A 20,359-nucleotide genomic window follows, 5' to 3' on the forward strand; every position below is an offset into this window, starting at 1 on the left:
CTTGACTAAGAAGGATCATGAATACAGAACAGTTACAGATAAGTAAATCTAGGTTACTGTCTCATATTCACAAGTGCTACTTTGTCACAATTGTGACACTATTGCTGTGACTGTTATTCTCCCTCCAATACCAGGCATCAGCAGCATGAGAAGAAAGAGACCAATTTTGCTGGTGATAAAAGCACACGTGAATTATATTTCCACCTGGTTTGGGGAGTGTAGGGCCACAAGAAGTTACATAGTTAAATATCATAGGCCCTTGGTGTCTGCTGGAGTTTGTTTTCAGTTCCTCTTGTGGATACCAAAATATATGAATGTTCATGTCCCATTGTGTACAGTGGCATTGCAAAATGGTGGCAAAAACAAGGGATGCTTTTTGAATGTTTTGAAAAAAAAAATTTTAAGCCATGGATGTTTGAATCTGTGGATATGAAGGGCTGGATGTATATTTAGAGATATACATACTGTCCAAAATCTTCTCTGTTAACTGAAGCATAAGGGTAGCCAATTCCATTCCCTGATGGATGAAAAGTGCCCAGTATGCCTCTTTTCTATTATTCCCATTCACTCTTTTTCAACCTAGTCTCAGTGTATGAATCTCTCAGGATTTATAACCTTTTCAAAACATTAGTTATGCTTAAACTGTGAATCAAAGTGAAACTGATATTCTCCTATTCATGATTTGGTTTCTTCAAAGAATAATAGATTTTTGACAGTTATGCAAAGATTTATTACTTTTGTCCTGCTATATGCTCTGTGGCTGTAAATGCTGCAGCATATATGCACCAAATGTCTTTACATATGCATGTTTTTTCATTGTTGCTAAGCTTATAACCTTTACAATATTTTTCTGCCCATCCAGTTGAAGTTTCTTGATTCCATGCATTATAAGGAGAATATTTTCTGAAGGATATTTTCTTACCACTCTGCCGGTAATGACCATACACATATCTTTATTTGGTTGTTAATTTGGTTTATTAAATTTATATCCTGGCTTTCTGCCTCCTCCCATTGCACTCAAGGTGGCTAACAGATAAAATTAGATCAAAACCAAATGCTATGAGAACATTAAAAACAGATTCAAAACACATCAATAAAGTGAAACAACATTGCCCGGCCAATCAAAAGCTCCCTCCAACAATAATGACACTGCCGGGCCAAAGGCCTGTCTGAGTAATAATAATCAAAAAGAGTCTTTGCCAACAGAAGAACTACAGGAAGCAGAGGGAGTTCCAGAGTCTGAGAGTAGCCCTGGAGAAAGCGGTCTTTTATCGCAGAATCGTAGCGTTGGAAGGGAACCAAGGGACATCAAGTCCAACCCTCTGCCATGCAGGAATACACAAAGCACTGACAGATGGCCATCCAGTCTCTATTTAAACACCTCCAGAGAAGAAGACTGCACCACACTCCCAGGCAGCACATTCCATGATCAAACAGCTCTTACTGCTGGGAAATTCTTCCTAATATTTAGTTGGAATCTCTTTCCCTGTAGTTTGGATCTCTTGCTTTGTGTCTTAGTCTCTGGAGCCTCAGAAAACTCAAAATGATATCCTAAAACATATTTAAATATGGCTATCATGACCCCTCTTAATTTTCTGTTCTCCAAGCTAAATATACTCAGCTCAGTAAGCTCAGTGAGTTCCACACTTTTTACCATTTTGATCCCTGAACATGTTCTCGCTTGACAATATCCTTCTTGAATTGTTCTGCCCAGAACTGGACACAATATTCCATGTGACGTCTGACCAAAACTGAATAGAGTGATACTGTTGTTTTTCATAATATTGACACTACACTTCTATTGATGCAGTCTAGAATTGCACTAGGGGTTTTTGGTGTAAGACTGAGGCAAACTCATATAGTATGCAAGCTTCAGAAACCCTAGTCCTAAACTGCATAGGGGTTTTTTTTTCTGACATGACAAGTGCTTTGAACTATGCCCAGTTAAGTCTCTTAACCAGTGAAGTTGCCATACGAGAGGCCTCAACACTTTTCTTTTTAGGCACAATGGAACCACAGATTGTTGCAAAAAGGCATTCACCAGTTCCATTTATCCATCCTTCCTTTGGCTGATTTTGTGTATTAGATAAGGCAAAGTGTCAAGTAAAACTGTGGTAAGCTTCACATCTCCAAAGACTTTGTCCACATCATTGAGTTCTATAAATTGTAAAGTATCAATTTTAGTTGCATAAACAGAGAGCAGTATTACATCTTCTGGACTAAGAGTGTGGAAAAGTTATGTTTTAGACTGCAACTACGTATCGCCCAACATTTCACAGATGAAAACCAAGCAACCTTAGGGAGTAGTTAAGATGGCCAAAGTTATTAATGTGTAAGAACACATAAGCTAGTAAAGGTTGCAGCAGTTTGCCTTTGTATGATACTACAAAGAAGGGTAAGATTATGACCTCTCTTCTCCTCCGCTGCTGAGTTAACTGAGTGCAAACTATTTTTGGAATTTGATCTCAGTTTGCTGAAACTGAAGTAAATGGAGGGCAAAGGGGGGGAGGGGAGGGAAAAGGCGAAGCCAGGAAATTTTAAAGGCAACTGAAAAAGGAGGAGGAGGAGGAGATTAATCAGGACTACCCTTGCCACATCAGAACAGTTGGAGGGTGTGCAAAGATCCATGCCGACTGAAAGATCCCGATAGTGTAGTCTAAGTAACTCTTCCAAGCTGTGTCTGGACTCCTATCATTCATTTTATTAAATTCAGAATCTGCTGAATGTTAAACAAATTGATCACAACTATTAAACGGTTTACACTTGATTGTGGACCATATTGTAATACCCCTTGGACTACTTGAAAGAATTCTTTACAGATGCAATACTCTCAAAGATGAAAGGTTTCTTCAGCAGCATCTACACCAAATGTAAATGGAGCTTCCAGTGGATTCTAGACTGTATTCAGTTGGATTCCATTTGGTTTTCCAATTGCTGGACCATTTGTCCCATTCCAAAGGTCAATCTGGGTTTCAGTAGGTAGTGGTGGTGTCATTAAAATCCAAAGAGCCAACTATAAACCATCCAGATCCATCAGCCACCTTGGCCAAGACATCCAAACTAGTCTTCCTGCACTTCCAGAGGCACTGAGTCCAAGTAAGTCTAGTAATGGCTTCATAACAACTAAAGAATAGAAAGTTCCTCCAGGCCCACCTTGCCATCATCTCATCCAATATAGAGAACCATATTCCAACTATATCTTCTGGAATGTGGGGAGCCCTAGACCTATTGACACAGACCCACAGTTGCTTTCAAAGTCATAAAGACCTGAGCAACTACTAACAGGATGGTGTCAAGTATGGATGTTGAAATCCTTCATCAAAACTACCTGAGGGAACCCCAGCACCCCACCCCCCACCCCCGTGACTATTCCAGTTGGCTGGCAGTGGGACAGGCAAAACTCACCCTCCCTCCCTCATTAGCCATGTTGGTCAGGGCTGGTGGGAGTTAAAATACCCAGAACAAATGTTGTCCACTGTTGCTGTTGTCAGATTCTCAGCTGTGCTCCAGGGACCCACTCTATGGATGGAACCTATGGTTAGGAGCATGGAACCATGAAACATCATTGCAGTGCTGCCTCCCCCAATCTCTTAAGTCCCAGCTGACACTACACAGCTGAGACAGCAACTCTTTCTTCTCCATCCTGAGATGAAAGCTAGATCACCACACCCATCCAACATCAAGTCCTGTTTCCACATTTTCACTGGCAGAGCATTTTGCAGTGACACTTTCATAAATATGCTTCTGACTACCTATGCTTTCCATTTCCATGCCATTCTCTGCATTTCAAAACTGCAGCTGTCTTGAATCATGAAAAGAAACAGCATAACATCCTTTGAACCTGAACATGTTTTCCATTTTGTTATGGCTTTAGGTGACGATTGTGTCCCATCAACACTGTCATGTTGCAGTGACACTGGACTCTGTCCAAGCACAGGAACCTCCTTCCTTTGTCAACAAGAGTCTTTTCCTTCTTGGCACCTTGATTCCAAAGAGCCTGTAAGCTGCTTTTCGATACTTCTTTGACATGATATTGTACAGGATTGGGTTAATGGCGGCACTCAGGTAGAAGAGGACAAAGGATACCAGGTTGCAGTACTGGCTGATTACAACTATTTCCAAGGATCCAGCTTCAAAGGATTTGGAAAACAGGTAACGGCCAATGTGAAAAGGCAACCAGCAGAGTATAAAGGCAAAAACCACCACAGCTAGAAAGAAAGAGAGACAAAGAGGTTAGATATGAGTAACAATGACATCATGACATTTACTTATGTTTCACTGCTGAAGGAAGTAAAGACCTGGTGCAAAGTGCTGTCCATGGTAGACTCTATATTGTAACTTGCATTATACCCAATTAAAAGAAGAACCTAGACAGCATTGGCAAAGGTATGGTATACAATTCAAGAACAACTGGTTTATTGTTCAGTTCCAACCCCTACCACATATTCAACAGAGATCAAAACATCCTTAGTCTCTCAATATTGTGGTGGTGGTAATGTGCCATCTAGTAATTACTATCTTATGCAACCCTAAGGAGATTAAAAAACATCTCACCTGCTGTAGCTTTTGTGAGGAAGCAGAGCTCTGAATGCAGCTTTGCTGCAATTCTTCCTATACTGTCCCAAACTAAAGATTGCTATGCTAGAAAAGTATCCCCAGCCAAATCAATCATTGAGCTAAAGTTTTGGATGTTAAAAGGGTCTTCATCTGTCATCGCAAATACTGGAGCCGCTCCTAGCTACATTTTCCTGGGGAAGATATTCTGTCCTCAAAGCACTGCCTTTTCAATGCTGGAGGTGTGTGGAAAAAGACCTCCTGGCCATTAAGGCAATGTTATACACTCTTTTTGGAGGGTCATGATGCAAAGTACAAACAGAAAATAGTAAATATATAATTAAGATATGTTTTGAGATCTCCCTCTTTCTTTATTAGAAGCTGAAGACAAATAGCGGATTGGCCACTTCTGGATATTGGCCAAACAATCCCACAGCTATCCTTTTGGGAAATGATTTTAATATATGTCCTCCTTGAGCGCACATTTCCTGCAGAACATTCAATCATGAGAAGCCCAAAGCTTGACAGAGCAACTCTACTGAGGGGAAAGAACTGCAATCCAGGCATTTTGAAGATGGATCTGTTCATCAATGTATCAGTCAGTTGAGATAGGAACAGATCTGACAGACAGATAATAAAGATTTGGAGAGGTGGGCAGAGAGACCAGTCACATGCCAACCATAAAATTTCTGTCTTGAGCTGGTACTGGTGGTCATACTATTAAGATGAAACTGCACTCCTGAGCATTCACCTATTTTTTTCTGTATTTCCAAGAAATACTCCCCTTTCTGACATTTCTATTTTCCTTTATTACAGCGTGGACATTGGGGAAGTTATCTGTAAGAAGACAAATTAACTACCGATATAATAAATGGTCCTATAGTAGGCCCTCCAGTTTCATGGTCAGAGCATTTCCCTAGAAAAAGTGGAAAACTTTGAAAATAAAGACAGTTCTTTTTTTAAAAAAGAACATCTTTCTAGAAATTTCAGCAGAACTCTTTGGTCAATTTTTGCCTATTATTGACCACTGAATTATGTGAAGGACTTATAAATGCCTAGAGAAATTAATGTAGAGTCATGCTTGAGTCATGCTGGAGAACCTAGAGATTCCTAGAAAGGAAATATTAATCAATAGATGAATAATCAAATCTACGAAAGTTAAATCTGCAGATGTGGAGGGCCAACTACACTCAGAAAATAAGATAGGAGAAGCTAGTTAGACTGCCAGCCATCCACTGAGCTGAAGTGCCCAACTCTCTCAACTTCAGAGATGGCTCCCAGTCCTTCCTGAACCAGGGTACATCTACACTGGAGAATTAATGCAGTTTGAGAGCACTTTAACTGTCATGGTTCAATGCTGTGGAATAATGGGAGCTGTAGTTTTACAAGTTCTTTATCTTTCTCTGTCAGAGTGCTGATGCTTCACCAAGCAACAACACCCATGGTTCCATAGCATTGAGCAATGGCAGTCAAACTGATATAATACTGCATTAATTCTATACTGTGGATGCAATCCCTCTCCCCTTAATTCCCAATAGAGTATTGTACCTTGATCAGCCACTAGAGAGAATAATTCTTCTATAAAGAAACTATTCTTTCTTTCTCTACTTGCCCAGCACTGATTTCTGTCTTTAATTGTTTTCAAAGAAGCACCCCACTATCTTATTACATTCTATCCCACTCCCATGATGGTAGAAATATGCTTAAATGCCTGAAGCTTTAATATATCTCTTAGTCTATAACATCTGAAAAAGTGGATCAAAAACCATGAAAGCTCACACTAAAACAAAAATCAATCCTAAAGGTGCTGTTGGATTCCTTTTATTTCTCTCTCAGATGTTTCTGCCTTTGAAAATGTGTTAGACCTCATATGTATGCATGCATGGATGAGAGCATATATATGCACAGAAACACGGAGTTCATAGGGTAACATCAATGTGAAGCTGCTACTTTGCATTGCAATATTTTTTGAAGATTGGAAATTGGAATCTTTCACTTACTACAAAATCTTTAATTTTTTATATTGTTCTTAAATGATCTCAGGGCATGGTTCTCCTTGCCACCTGTTATCCTCATAGCATCCCTACAAGATAGATGAGGTTCAGAAATAACAACTAGCCCGCTGTCTCCTAGAAATTGAATAGAGATTTGAAACCAGATATTCCTAGTTCTAATCCAGTCTTATTCACCACTTGTTCTCCAAGTATATTTTCCTCTTTTGATCTATGCACTATCAATTTTGCTACTCCTGTTTACCTTCTGTGACTGTGAACCTGCTTGAAAGACTGGAAAAATGGCACAACCCAACCAAAGTCCACAAAAGGAAAATATAGTAGAGTCTCACTTATCCAACATAAATGGGCCGGCAGATCGTTGGATAATAAGGAGGGATTAAGAAAAAGCCTATTAAACATTAAATCACATTATGATTTTACAAATTAAGCACCAAAACATCAACAGAAAAAGTAGTTCAATACACAGTAACGTTATGTAGTAATTACTGTATTTAGCACCAAAACATCGCAATATATTGAAAACATTGACTACAAAAACATTGACTACTAACAGGCTGACTGCAGTGGATGTTGGATAAGTGAGACTCTACTGTACTAGGAAAATATAATATGGAAAACAAGTCACATTTTCAAAAAGCAAGCATGAGAAGAATAAAAACATCAAAATAAGATTGACTAATGTGTAAAAAAGAATGTTATGTCAGAAGTTATAAGTCATACATAAAGGGAAGAGAAAAAACAACAATCACAATGCATTGCAGAGAAGAAGGAGGAAGGTTTAAGTAGAAAATTCTAACTGGGAAAGACTTGTTTTGGATTATGCCTTTGCAACCCTCCCACATTACTTTCTAGACCAGGCATGGGCAAACTTCAGTCTTCCAAGTGCTTTGGACTTCAGCTCCCACAACACCCTCCATGGCTATGTAATAACCATGGCAGAGCCCCAAGGTTTAGCATTTGATGAATGGAGGACAGGGACATTAATGCCCGAGCTGCAGTCATGGTCCACATCCACAAAGCAGGATTGCACCCCCTGAGTGGGTCATGAACACATCTAACACACAATATTTCTTTTTTAGATTTTGTTTCACTTCCAGAGGAAAAGTCCAGAGTGGACAGCTACAAAGAGTGTGGGAACTGTAACCACACCACACAGCTCCCTGGATGTGAGTGGACTACAATTCCCATCATCCGCTATCATTCCCCTTCTAAACCACACCATTATTTTAAGATGGACATAATGAGTATGTATGACAAGTCTGGTCCATATCCATCGTTGGTGGGATTCACACAGCTCTCTGGATGAGATGGACTACAATTCCCATCATCTTCTGTCAATCCCCACACAAAACCCCACCAGTATATTTTGCTGGATCATGAAGGGTATTGTGTACAAAGTCTGATCCAGATCCACCAAGCTATGTAGAGCTTTTGTGGGTCAAACAAATATACCTACATACATGTAAACGTATCTGTGGAATTTGTTTTCAAAAGGTACAATAACCATCTGAACCTATTTAAAAGGGATTGGGGAAGAAAACATGCTGAGAATGTGCATTCTTTTGCTATAAAATGCAGTTTCCATACCCTGCACCAAAGTGAGTTGATACATTTTGATAGTTTTGAGCTGCGCATAATATTCTACTCCTAGCCAACAATGTGCTGCCACCTATAACTCATCTTTCACCAGGGGCCTATTAGTTCTATTGATAGAACTATTAAAGTAATAGAACTAGTGTAATTTGAAATGGTAATTATTTTTAAAATTCCATGACTTCTATTTCTTCTTCTAGAAGCTCAAGAAATATGTATGGTAGGGACTGTAATGACAATACTTTGCAAACCCACATACCTGCAACATACACCTGAAAGGAAATCCCAATTATCTTTGCAGGGCTTACATTTCAGTAGAGATATCTAAATTTGCACCATTTAAATATCAACTAACATAATGTTGAACTAGGGCTCACACAGTGTGATATAGATCTGCCCTCTGCAAAAACCATATCTATTGATCACATTTCAATACTTTTACATGCTCAAGATGTTTCTGTTTCTATTTAAAATGGCAGGAAATAATGTGGAATAAGAGGGTTTTCCCCTATACAAATAGATCCATCTGCACAGGCATAAAATATACACATAAAGGATACCAAGGGGCATAAATAGCTTCTGGATTGGTTACCCACAGTCACAAATTGCTGCTCAGATTCAGCTTTCTGTTGCCCAGATCCAGTGTTATTTATATTGCAAAGATTAATATATTGCAATTCACTGGAACTTGGAGGGCAGTTATGCATACATCCCTTGTTCAACACCTGCTATGAAAATACACAGTTGCTTTGTACTGAATTATATCTTGCTAGTCTATGATTTTACAGATCTATCGTCCTCACATATTTTCTGTTCAAAGCAAAACTGATATAAAGGTAGACCCAGTGCCCTTCTTTTTCCATAGATGAAGCAGCCCTCTCTTTCTGGGACAATATTTTTTGTGGTTAGGAAATCCCTTGAGCCAAAAGGAAGACTACAGCTCAGGTCAGAAGGAATAGAGATATCTACAGTGTGGGGTAGATAATATCCTTGTGCCTCTTGATCCAAAACCCATGGCTCTCTATCCCCTAGAAGCCCTGGCTTCATCACAACATTGCATTATTCAGACTCCACACTGTCCAGTTTTCTAAACAGCAAGGAGAGCTGACACTGGCAAGGAACATTGTATATGTGTCCATCCACTCTTTTATATCTCTACAGCTGGCTTCCCCACTCCCGTCCACGTGTTCAACTTTCAACATGACAGAGGAGATGGACACAAATAGATCCATCTGCACAGTCATAAAATATACACATGAATGATGCCGAGGGGCATAAATAGTTCTGGATTGTTTACCCAATCTCATAACTTGGGCATGCTATTTCCTTCCTGCTTCCCTTTTATGTAGTTCTAATCAGTCCCAAAGATGGCTTTGCAGACAAAGACACACTCAAGCCAGCATTAAGCACACTTGCAAATCTTACTGAGTGCAGCTGACAACTTTTTCAGCCTGGTCCTATGCATATTTACTGGGAATGAAGTAATCCATATTGACCAGTGATGCTCACTCCCAATTAAGCAAACCGCTTTCCCAAACAAGAAAATGCTGCCTAAGAACTTTGGCTGGATCATGCCCAATGTATTGTTGCAAGTAAGACAACAGCTGCTACTGAAAGAAAGTAGTCACAAGCTCACTGTACTTCTTCCAAAGGGTTTGGGTGGACATTTCTGTACAGGACCAGTCCAAGACAGTATGCTGCTTTAGGCAAAGGATAAACTAACAATCCTCACCCCATTTCATGTACAGAAGCAGAGTAGTTGAACACTACTTTTAATATACCAATAGGTCAGTGTCTTCCATTCTGTTAGAATGAAAGGCTGGCTTAAGGGATGCAAGGCAGACCATAAGTAACTCAGCTTTGTCTCCAAGATCTCACTGCTCCTCCTAGCATCTTCTAATGGAAGCAATTGTCTTATGCTGCCTTATATAGTAGACTGGACTGGACACCAAGCCCTTAGCACTTCACAATGTTGCAGACAATACTTGAAAATACAATTAAAAGACATATTGGTTATTCTGGATCAGTATGCAAAGGAATCATGTAGCACCTTTGAGATTTATCAGAGAAAGAAGTCGGTAGCATAAGCTTTCACGGACTTAAGTCTACTTCATCAGACGTATGAAAATGCAAGTTAAGAGGACAGTTTCTTGGAGTAAAATGACTTTAAGAGAATACAACTTGCCCAGTAGTCACAAGACCCTACTGAACTTGAAGAAGCTCCCATTTACCCACTGTATACCAGTTGCTAACTGGACTGATCTTTGGTCTCTCCCTGTTACTTTCATGAATTTGTTGACCACTATGGGAAGGAGGAAGCTAGACCAGAGGCTAATCCAGCATTCCTTATATCTATATAGGAAAGTTATGGGGTTTTTTCAACTAAGACTCCCAGAATTCCCTCACCAATGTGGTTTGCGGAGAAAGTCATGTGCAGCTTGTGAGGAGCCTGAAGGCCCCCCCCCCCCAATATCCCTCAGGCCCTCCACTTATGCCTTACCTTTAATACAAGCAAGCTATTTAATGGTGAAACAATATGTAAGGTATTTAAATTACATATAGAATATGAAATAAGTATTCTGTGTAATTGTAAATCTTTCATATTTTACATCAGATGGACTTGATCCAATAGCCAACAATTCTTCTCTTGATTTTGCACATTCAAGATCAGTGGTTCCCAACCTTTTTTTGACCAGGGCCCACTTTGACCAGGGACCACTCTCCAACATTAGTACCAAAAGGGTTACGAATCAGTTTTTGGTCAACTTTGGTGGCGCAGCATGTTAAAGCACTGAGTTGCTGAACTTGCAGACTGAAAGGTTGCAGATTCGAATTTGGGGAACTGAGTGAGCGCCTGCTGTTAGCCCCAGCTTCTGTGAATCTAGCAGTTCGAAAACATACAAATGTGAGTAGACCAATAGGTACCGCTCTGGCGGGAAGGTAACGGCATTCCATGCAGTCATGCTGGCCACATGACCTTGGAGGTGTCTACGGACAACGCCGGCTCTTTGGCTTAGAAATGGAGATGAGCACCAATCCCCAGAGTCGAACACAACTGGACTTAATGCCAGGGGAAAACCTTTACCTGCCTTTGCCTTAGATTTGATTTCATTATTTGTGATGCTGATTCAGAAAATTGCATTGGATAGACCACATCAGCTCTAGTTTCTGAAACAAAACATATGCTATCCAGTAGTCGCCATCTGCTCGCTGATGTGGTCTATCTAATTTAATGGTCAGATCTGCAGAAAGGGAAAGAAATAAAATTCATAAAACAAATAAATAAAGAGGAAAGAGGTTCGCGGACTGGATTTTCGTTCTCACAGCCTGCTGCTGGGCCACAGCCCACAAGTTGAGAACCACTGTTCTAGATGAACAGAGACAAGCAGAAATACCATGGGAAAGACTCAAGACATCCTTACCTAACATTTTGACAGTTTGTCTGTTATACTTGTCCCTGATGGAAGTCTTGGGTCCAATATCCTTCCTCTTCCTCCTCCAGAGTTTCCTTACAATGAGACTGTAAAGGACAGTCAAGCAAAATACAGGCAGGAAAAAGAAGATGCTTGAGGTCCACACCATGATGGTCAGGAGCCCTGACTGGATTGCATACTCTGTGGTTCGGCACTCATTTGTCTCCAGGGGATTGGTGCCATTTTCATGTTCAACCCCAACCAGGACAAAGATAGGGCCAGCACTGACAAAAGATACAGCCCAGAGCACAAGAATAACCAGCTTAACTTTGCCTTTGGTGATCACCACCTTGGCCCAGAGTGGAAAGCAGACGGCAAAATACCTCTCCACACTCAAGGCTGTGATGTTGAGGATGGTGGCATAGGTACAACTTTCGCTGACAAACTGGAATAGCTTGCAGAGAAGATTCCCAAAGTTCCAGGGCCGGTACTGCCAAAGGCGGAAAAGATCCAGAGGCATGCAAAGAAAGATCAGCAGGTCTGAGAAGGCCATGCTGGAAAGATACAGGTTGGTTGTCGTCCTCATGTCCCGGAACTTGGAGACCACCAGCATGGTCATCATGTTGCCCAAGATGCCAATAACAAAGAGGAGGACACAGGTGACAGTGATGCCAGTGAGAAGGGATGCAGGGAAGAGGTGCAGTGGGTCCTTGGGCCATGTGTCATTGTCATAATCCATGACCAGCTCAGTGGTGCTTTTGTTGTTGTTCATCCCAAGAACTTCCAGGACTCTCTGGGCAGTTGGCTTCTGATGGGCTGGAGGGGCTGTGTCAGCTGTTTATCATGGCTGGGAAGGATGATGCGACCACAGCAGTAGCAGCAAATGAGCGTTGTTGAATATCTAGCTGCATGAAAACAAAACAACAAGAACCCAAACCCTGTGAGCAAGTCAGAAGGAAGAAAAACAATAGGAATAGACAGCCTGAAGCTGGGTAAAACAGTTTTCCAGACTCTGAGTGATTTTCATGGAAACCGCATGTGCAGTGAATTAACTAACTCATCTGGAAAAGCAAGGAGAGCATGGAGACCACCCTGTTTCTGCATTCATGGTTGGTAATGCAGGTTAGAATGAATGATAAGCCATTTCACATGTGCATTTCATCACCGGAGTGCATTCAGTGATGTCTGCCAAGTGTGAAAGGCAGCTTCTTTAAAAACCATGGCCGGAGATATGAAGCCATTCACATACCTGTCCATCCACTGAATAGATGAGGTAGGTATCAAGAGATTATATGCATGTGGGAAGTGTGCCATAGAATCAAAATCTCTGGGAGAACCGAAATGTAACCCCTTCTTCGAAGGAAGGAGTTCATCCTTCACCTGCCCTTCCAGGAAGGCCCTATATCCTAGGATCTGAACCCACGTTTTCTGTTTCTCCCAGATTATCTGGCAGCGTGGACTCATGTAATCCAATTTAAAACAGAAAACCTGTGATCAGATCCTGGGATATAGGGCCTGTCTGGAAAGGCCCTAAGTAATCTACAGTACAGTTAGTCTCAGACGATGTGGAAGGCTTTTTGTGAAACATACATATCAAGATAGCTCAAGCATACAAACCACATGCAATGGTGGACAAAACTGGAAGGCTCACTCTTGTGTTTTATTCCAAATGTTATTCCCAAGCACTGCTGAATAAGGATTTTCACCTCTCTCAGGAATTCCCACTTTATACTTACATGGATATTCAAGAACCCATATGGGGCACTCTGGTTAGTATTTTGTAATCTTCCTCAATTTAGAGCCTTACAGGTAAGCTGGACTACAATTCCCATCCTCCAAGTGTTCTTGACTTAAGCTCCCATAATTCCTAACAGCTGGTAAAATGGCTGGGATTTCAAGGTGTTGAAGTCCAAAACACCTGGATGACCAACTGTTAGAAACCACTACTCTAATCAATACAGCTGCTGATTATACATAGAATCATAGAATAGTAGAGTTGGAAGAGACCTCATGGGCCATCTAGTCCAACCCCCTGCCAAGAAGCAGGAACATGTTGTAAATCAACACATCTAGAAAGACCCCGGCTGAAGACAACTTTACTGATTGTTGGACTGAATGCACAAAGGCCAGAGTTCAGAGCCCTGTTCATCTTATTGTGCAACTTTCCATGTGACATACTTTTTCTCCCAGCCTAAACTTAAATTCAGAGTTGTTGTGTAAGTCACACAACTTGTTATTTTTGAAGCATATAGATGCTCCAATAAGTAGCACAGAAATAAAAACTTTTTAACTGACATTCAATATACACAATTGTTAGAGTAAGCAATGAAGTGCAATTTCACTAATTGAAACATCTACCTTCTTTAAAGTTGGTTTGCATCCCCTCGGAATTTATATGCATATATTGAAGTTAAAATGCCTGGGAGAGGATTTGCCACTGCCTACATATCCCTCCGGGCCACCGGTGGCAAAGTGTGTTAAAGTGCTGAGCTGCTGAACTTGAGGACCAAAAGGTCACAGGTTCAAATCCGGGGAGCGGAATGAGCGCCCGCTGTTAGCTCCAGCTTCTGCCAACCTAGCAGTTCGAAAACATGCCAATGTGAGTAGATCAATAGGTACCGCTCTGGCGGGAAGGTAACAGCACTCCATGCAGTCATGCCGGCCACATGACCTTGGAGGTGTCTATGGACAACACCGACTCTTCGGCTTAGAAATGGAGATGAGCACCAACCCCCCCGAGTCCGAAATGACTGGACTTAACGTCAGAGGAAACCTTTACCTACTTTACATATCCCTCCTTGTTTGATGTGCAGCAAATACTAAGGCAAATGGATCAGTACAGAATAACTATTGTCTCTCTCTTCCCTCCCCCTCCCCCACCACATATGTGCCTTTGAGTTCTACAGCACATTCAAACAGCCCTATACTGTATATCCTTCTTTTTCCAATTCATGGCAAACCTACCTTGGGGGTTTCTTGGCAAGATGTGTTCAGAGTTTTGGCCTTTGCCTTCCTCTTAGGCTGAGTGTGACATGGCCAAGGTCACCCAGGGGGTTCCATGGCCATGCAGGAATTCCCAACACTTAAATATCTGCATCACGCTGGAAGTGAGACTCACTAAATTCACTGAGACTTGCTGCCATGCATCCATGCAATACAAGCAAGTCAGGAATTTGGAAGTAGGGGCTCCCGGTGATGCAATGGGTTAAACCCTTGTGCTCGCAGGACTGCTGACCAAAAAGTCAGCAGTTTGAATCTGGGGAAAGGTGTGAGCTCCTATGAGAGAAGCCTCCCACAGGCTGGTAAAACATCAAACATTCAGGCATCCCCTGGGCAACGTCCTTGCAGACGGCCAATTCTCTCATACCAGAAGCAACTTGCAGTTTCTCAAGTTGCCCATGACATGAAGGGGGAAAAATGAATATGGAAGTTGCCTTACACCCAGTCATACCATTGCTCAATTGGACTCAGTACTGTCAAGGTTTCTGGCCAAATTCCCTGCTGCTCACCCAACCTAGAGATCCCTGGTTTCATCAGCTGTTTGAGTGTTGGACTGCAACTCTGGAGATCAGGGTTGGATCCCTCACTCAGCCACAGAAACCTGCTGGGTAACCCTGGACAAGTCACATTCTCTCAGCCCTAGAATAGCCTTAGGGTCACCAGAAGCACACAAGAAGAACAAAAACAACTTCCAATCAAGTACAAACCAGGAGCAAGCCCACTTAGCTTTTGAAATCAGACCAGGTTGGATGTACTGGGATTGGAGATAGTACAAATTAGTCACCCTGATCTGGAAATCTCAAATCCTCCCAAATTTGAAATTGTTCACATGAGTGGCTGAGAGGGTGCTGCCTTTCCCCCCCCCCCCCAATCCACAAACTTTGATTTATGATAAATTATTAAGAATAGTGTGTCTAAGGCTACCTTCAGGCTCTTTCGTAAGGTGTACTGGACACATGCATGATCTTAATATTTAGACATAGGTGCCACCTCCAGAATATCAGATTGTGTATGTATAATATGCAAATACAGGTACAGTAGAGTCTCACTTATCCAACACTTGCTTATCCAACATTCTGGATTATCCAACGCATTTTTGTAGTCAATGTTTTCAATATATCGTGTTATTTTGGTGCTAAATTTGTAAATACAGTAATTAAAACATAACATTACTGCATATTGAACTACTTTTTCTGTCAAATTTGTTGTATAACATGATGTTTTGGTACTGAATTTGTAAAATCATAACCTAATTTGATGTTTAATAGGCTTTTCCTTAATGCCTCCTTATTATCCAACATATTCGCTTATCCAACGTTTTGCCGGCCCGTTTATGTTGGATGAGACTCTAATGTATTCCAAAATATATATTTTTAAAACCCAAAATCCCAAACACTTTAAGGAAGGGATAATAATAATCACAATAAATAATAACAGAAACTTTATTTATATTCCACCCTATCTTCCCATGGGGATTCAGGGCGGATTACAACACACTTACAACACATTAAAAACACATAGAAGCAAGCATTCAATGCCTTGCCACAAAAACAAGCAAAGATACAATCAATAACCCACCCAATCCCATCACTCAGCTTGTATTTGCACTGTGCCTACTTCAATGGCCAGCAGATAAACATCTCTGCCTAGTAGTTTTTTCTCTCTCTCCAAAGATCTTTAGTTTGGAATGGGAGGTCTAAAAAGGAGGGTTTTAAAAAAATATCTGGAGTGAGGGACCCTATCCCAAAGGTACAGTAGAGTCTCACTTATCCAACATTCGCTTATCCAACGTTCTGGATTATCCAACAAATTTTTGTAGTCATTGTTTTCAATACATCGTGATATTTTGGTGCTAAATTCGTAAATACAGTAATTACTACATAATATTACTTCGTATTGAACTACTTTTTCTGTCAAATTTGTTGTATAACATGATGTTTTGGTGCTTAATTTGTAAAATCATAACCTAATTTGATGTTTAATAGGCTTCTCCTTCATCTCTCCTGATTATCCAACATATTCGGTTATCCAACGTTCTGACGGCCCATTTATGTTGGATAACTTGAGACTCTACTGTAGTAAGTTGTGAACTCCTCCTCATCCTGTCCAGTTTTCTCCTTACCCGTCAGCAAGTGCCTTCTTGTTCCGTTCGCCTCGCAGACTTAGCATCCCATCATCCACTTTCTCTCTCCCGGCAATTTGTCCTCCTTGATCAGGACTTTTCACCCAACTTGCCAAGCTGAAATTCAGGCAGATAATCACGCTCCAAGTCCTTCCTTTCAAGGGCTTCTCACAACCTGGACCTCGGGACGAGAGCGCCCCTGAGCATGGGCAGAGCGTCGCCTCCTCTTCCAACCTGACGAACGACCCTTCAAAACGCGGAAAGGTTTTTCGTGGAGGGGGGTTTGAGTTCGGGACGCATTAAAAAAAACAACTCATCAAGGCAGACCACCAGCGGCTTGGAGAGAGACGCGGTTTCCGAACGGCTCCTGGATGGATCTTGAAGAACACAAAGCATGCATCTCTCTTGCGCCTGCAGGGCGAACGCCTCTTGGCAGCATCCGCACCGCCCGACGCGCATCTGTTCTCTTCTCCGTCCGTCAGGCGAGGCTGCTCAGACCCACCTGAGCGGGAGCCCCGCTCCGCCCCCAAGCGAGGCCGCCTCTGGTCTGGGGGCGAATCTCAGGCTAAAGGGCCCCCCACCTCTCTCTCTAGCTCTCTCCCTCCCACTCACCCTTCCCCACCTCTCTCCGACTCACTTGGGCTGCATCTCAACTGCGGATCTCAAGCTGTTTGATACCACCTGGAACTACCATGGCTCTATGCCAGGGGTCCCCAAACTTTTTAAACTGAGGGCCAGTTCACGGCCCCTCAGACAGTTGAAGGGCTAGATCAGGGGTCCCCAAACCTTTTAAACAGGGGGCCAGTTCACGATTCTTCAGACCGTTGGAGGGCTGGACTATAGTTGGCCACCAAGCAATAATAATAATAATAATAATAATAATAATAATAATAATAATAATAATAATAATAATAATAATAATAATAATACATCACACGGTCCTAGACACTTGGGAAGTATTCGACTTGTGATTTTGTTATATGAAATCCAACATATCTATCTTGTTTGCTGTTTCATACAATAAAATAATAATAATAATAATGAATAATAAAAACAACAACAATAATAATAAGAAAAAAATGGGTTGGAAGAGACCCCTTGGGCCATTGAGTCCAATCCCCTTCTGCCTTTGTGCACTAAAAGCACAAGCAAAGCACCCCTGACAGATGGCCACCCAGCCTCAATGTTAATAATAATAATAATAATAATAATAATAATAATAATAATAATAATAATACATCACACGGTCCTAGACACTTGGGAAGTATTCGACTTGTGATTTTGTTATATGAAATCCAACATATCTATCTTGTTTGCTGTTTCATACAATAAAATAATAATAATAATAATGAATAATAAAAACAACAACAATAATAATAAGAAAAAAGTGGGTTGGAAGAGACCCCTTGGGCCATTGAGTCCAATCCCCTTCTGCCTTTGTGCACTAAAAGCACAAGCAAAGCACAGATGGCCACCCAGCCTCAATGATAATAATAATAATAATAATAATAATAATAATAATAATAATAATAATAATAATAATAATGGTTGTAAGAGAAGAAGAGGCCCCTTGGGTCATTTAGTCTAACCCCCTTCTGCCCTTGTGCCGTGGGGGCCGGATAAATAGCTTCAATGGGCCGCATCCGGCCCCCGGGCCTTAGTTTGGGGACCCCTGGGCTAGACTATAGTTTTTTAACAAAAACTATGAACAATTTCCCATGCACCCTGCACATATCTTATATTGAAGTAAAAAAAACAAAACGGGAACAAATGCAGCCTCAATGTTAATAATAATCATAATCATGATAAAAATAATAAAGAGGGTTGGAAGAAACCCCTTGGGCCATTTAATCCAACCCCCTTCTACCTTTGTGCACCAAAAGCACAAGCAAAGCACCCCTGACAGATGGCCACTCAGCCTCAATGTTGTTAATAATAATAATAATAATAATAATAATAATAATAATAATAATAATAATAATAATAATAATAATAATAATAATTTAAAAAATCACACAGTCCTAAATGCTTGGGAAGTGTTCAACTTGTGATTTTGTGATATGAAATCCAGCATATATATCTTGTTTGCTGTGTTATGCTGTGTCCTTCTGTCAATAATAATAATAATAATAATAATAATAATAATAATAATAATAAAGAGGGTTGGAAGAGACCCCGTGGGCCATTTAGTCCAACTCCCTTCTACCTTTGTGCACCAAAAGCACTAGCAAAGCACCCCTTAATAATTAATTAAATAATAATTAAAATACCATTATAAACAAGCAAAGAGGAGGAGGGAGCTGCCACTGCAAGGGCCGGATAAATGGCTTCAATGGGCCGCATGTGGCCCCCGGGCCTTAGTTTGGGGACCCCTGCTCTATGCAATCATTGGAAGCATCTATCCTGCTTTAATTCCATTGACTTATTGCTGTGGGACCATGGGAGTTGCAGTTCTAGAAGGTCTTTAGCCTTCTCTGCCAAAGGGGGCTCATCCCTCACCAAACTACAGTTCCCATGATTCTATAGCATTGAGCCATAGCACTTAAAGTGGTGTCAAACTGTATTCATTCAACTGTGTAGATGCCCCCAGATCTACATGGTTGTCATGTTGGTCTTTAGAATATAATAGTAAGTAACTTTATTTTTCTATCCCACCACCATCTCCCGACAGGGACTCGGGGCAGCTAACACGGGACAGAGGCCCAAAAAAAATAAACAAGTACAACAATTAAAAGATATTTTTAAAAGGTAAAGGTTTCCCCTGATGTTAAGTCCAGTCATGTCTGACTCTGGGGGCTGGTGCTCATCTCCATTTCTAAGCCGAAGAGCCGGCATTGTCCGTAGACACCTCCAAGGTCATGTGGCCGGCATGACTGCATGGAGCGCCGTTACCTTCCTGCCGGAGCAGTACCTATTGATCTACTCACATTGGCATGTTTTTGAACTGCTAGGTTGGCAGGAGCTGGAGCTAACAGCGGCCGCTCACGCCGCTCCTGGGATTTGAACCTGGGACCTTTCGGTCTACAATGAATAAAAACACAGTAAAATCGACATTATGCAAAAACAATACATTACATTAACCATAAAAACCCATTAAAAGCATAAAATGGATAAAAATAAAATAAAATGGAATGAACCACCAGGTTGGTGGAGGGGGATAGTGTGGAGGGGCCAAATTGAATTAAAGTGCCGTAATATAGTTATAAAGTACTTCAGGGCAGAGGACAAAGTGCAACCATTTCTTGACCGTTGAGTGGGGATAGACGTCCAATTAATTATAGAGAAAAGGAACAGTGCAGAGAAATGTATTAAATCAAATTTGGTCATAGGGAGAAGAGCCTCCCTGGATGAACTAAGAGATCGTGCAGGTTCATAGGGGGAAACACGATCACGAAGGTAGGCAGGTCCCAAACCGTTGTTTATGTTTGTAATAAGATCTTAACTGGAAGGCTACCAATATAAATGCATGCATGTTCATATTTATCTATCTATCTATATCAAAGTATTATATTTCTGTTAAGAAATGCTGACAGTCTGCAATTTTCATTTCTCTCCATTAAAAAAGTGTGGTAGGATACATCTACATTGGAGATTTAATGCAATTTGACTACACTTTAGCTGCCATGGCTCTGTACTAGGGAATCATGGGAATTGTAGATCCC

General features: G+C 41.1%; 1 protein-coding gene across 1 annotated transcript; it reads right to left on the bottom strand.

Annotated features, from left to right (window-relative positions):
- Positions 1–862: 862 nt before the first annotated feature.
- ghsr (growth hormone secretagogue receptor) lies at positions 863–17,286 on the bottom strand. Its single transcript, XM_003218148.4, has 3 exons — positions 16,698–17,286; positions 11,585–12,480; positions 863–4,208 (listed from the first exon to the last, which is right to left on the bottom strand). Exons 2-3 carry the CDS (start codon positions 12,345–12,347, stop codon positions 3,901–3,903), a joined length of 1,071 nt encoding a protein of 356 aa, XP_003218196.2. The 5' UTR covers positions 12,348–12,480; positions 16,698–17,286; the 3' UTR covers positions 863–3,900.
- Between the last annotated feature and the right edge of the window lie 3,073 nt (positions 17,287–20,359).

Source organism: Anolis carolinensis, chromosome 3, assembly GCF_035594765.1.
Source record: "Anolis carolinensis isolate JA03-04 chromosome 3, rAnoCar3.1.pri, whole genome shotgun sequence".
In the NCBI taxonomy this organism is placed as follows: domain Eukaryota; kingdom Metazoa; phylum Chordata; class Lepidosauria; order Squamata; family Dactyloidae; genus Anolis; species Anolis carolinensis.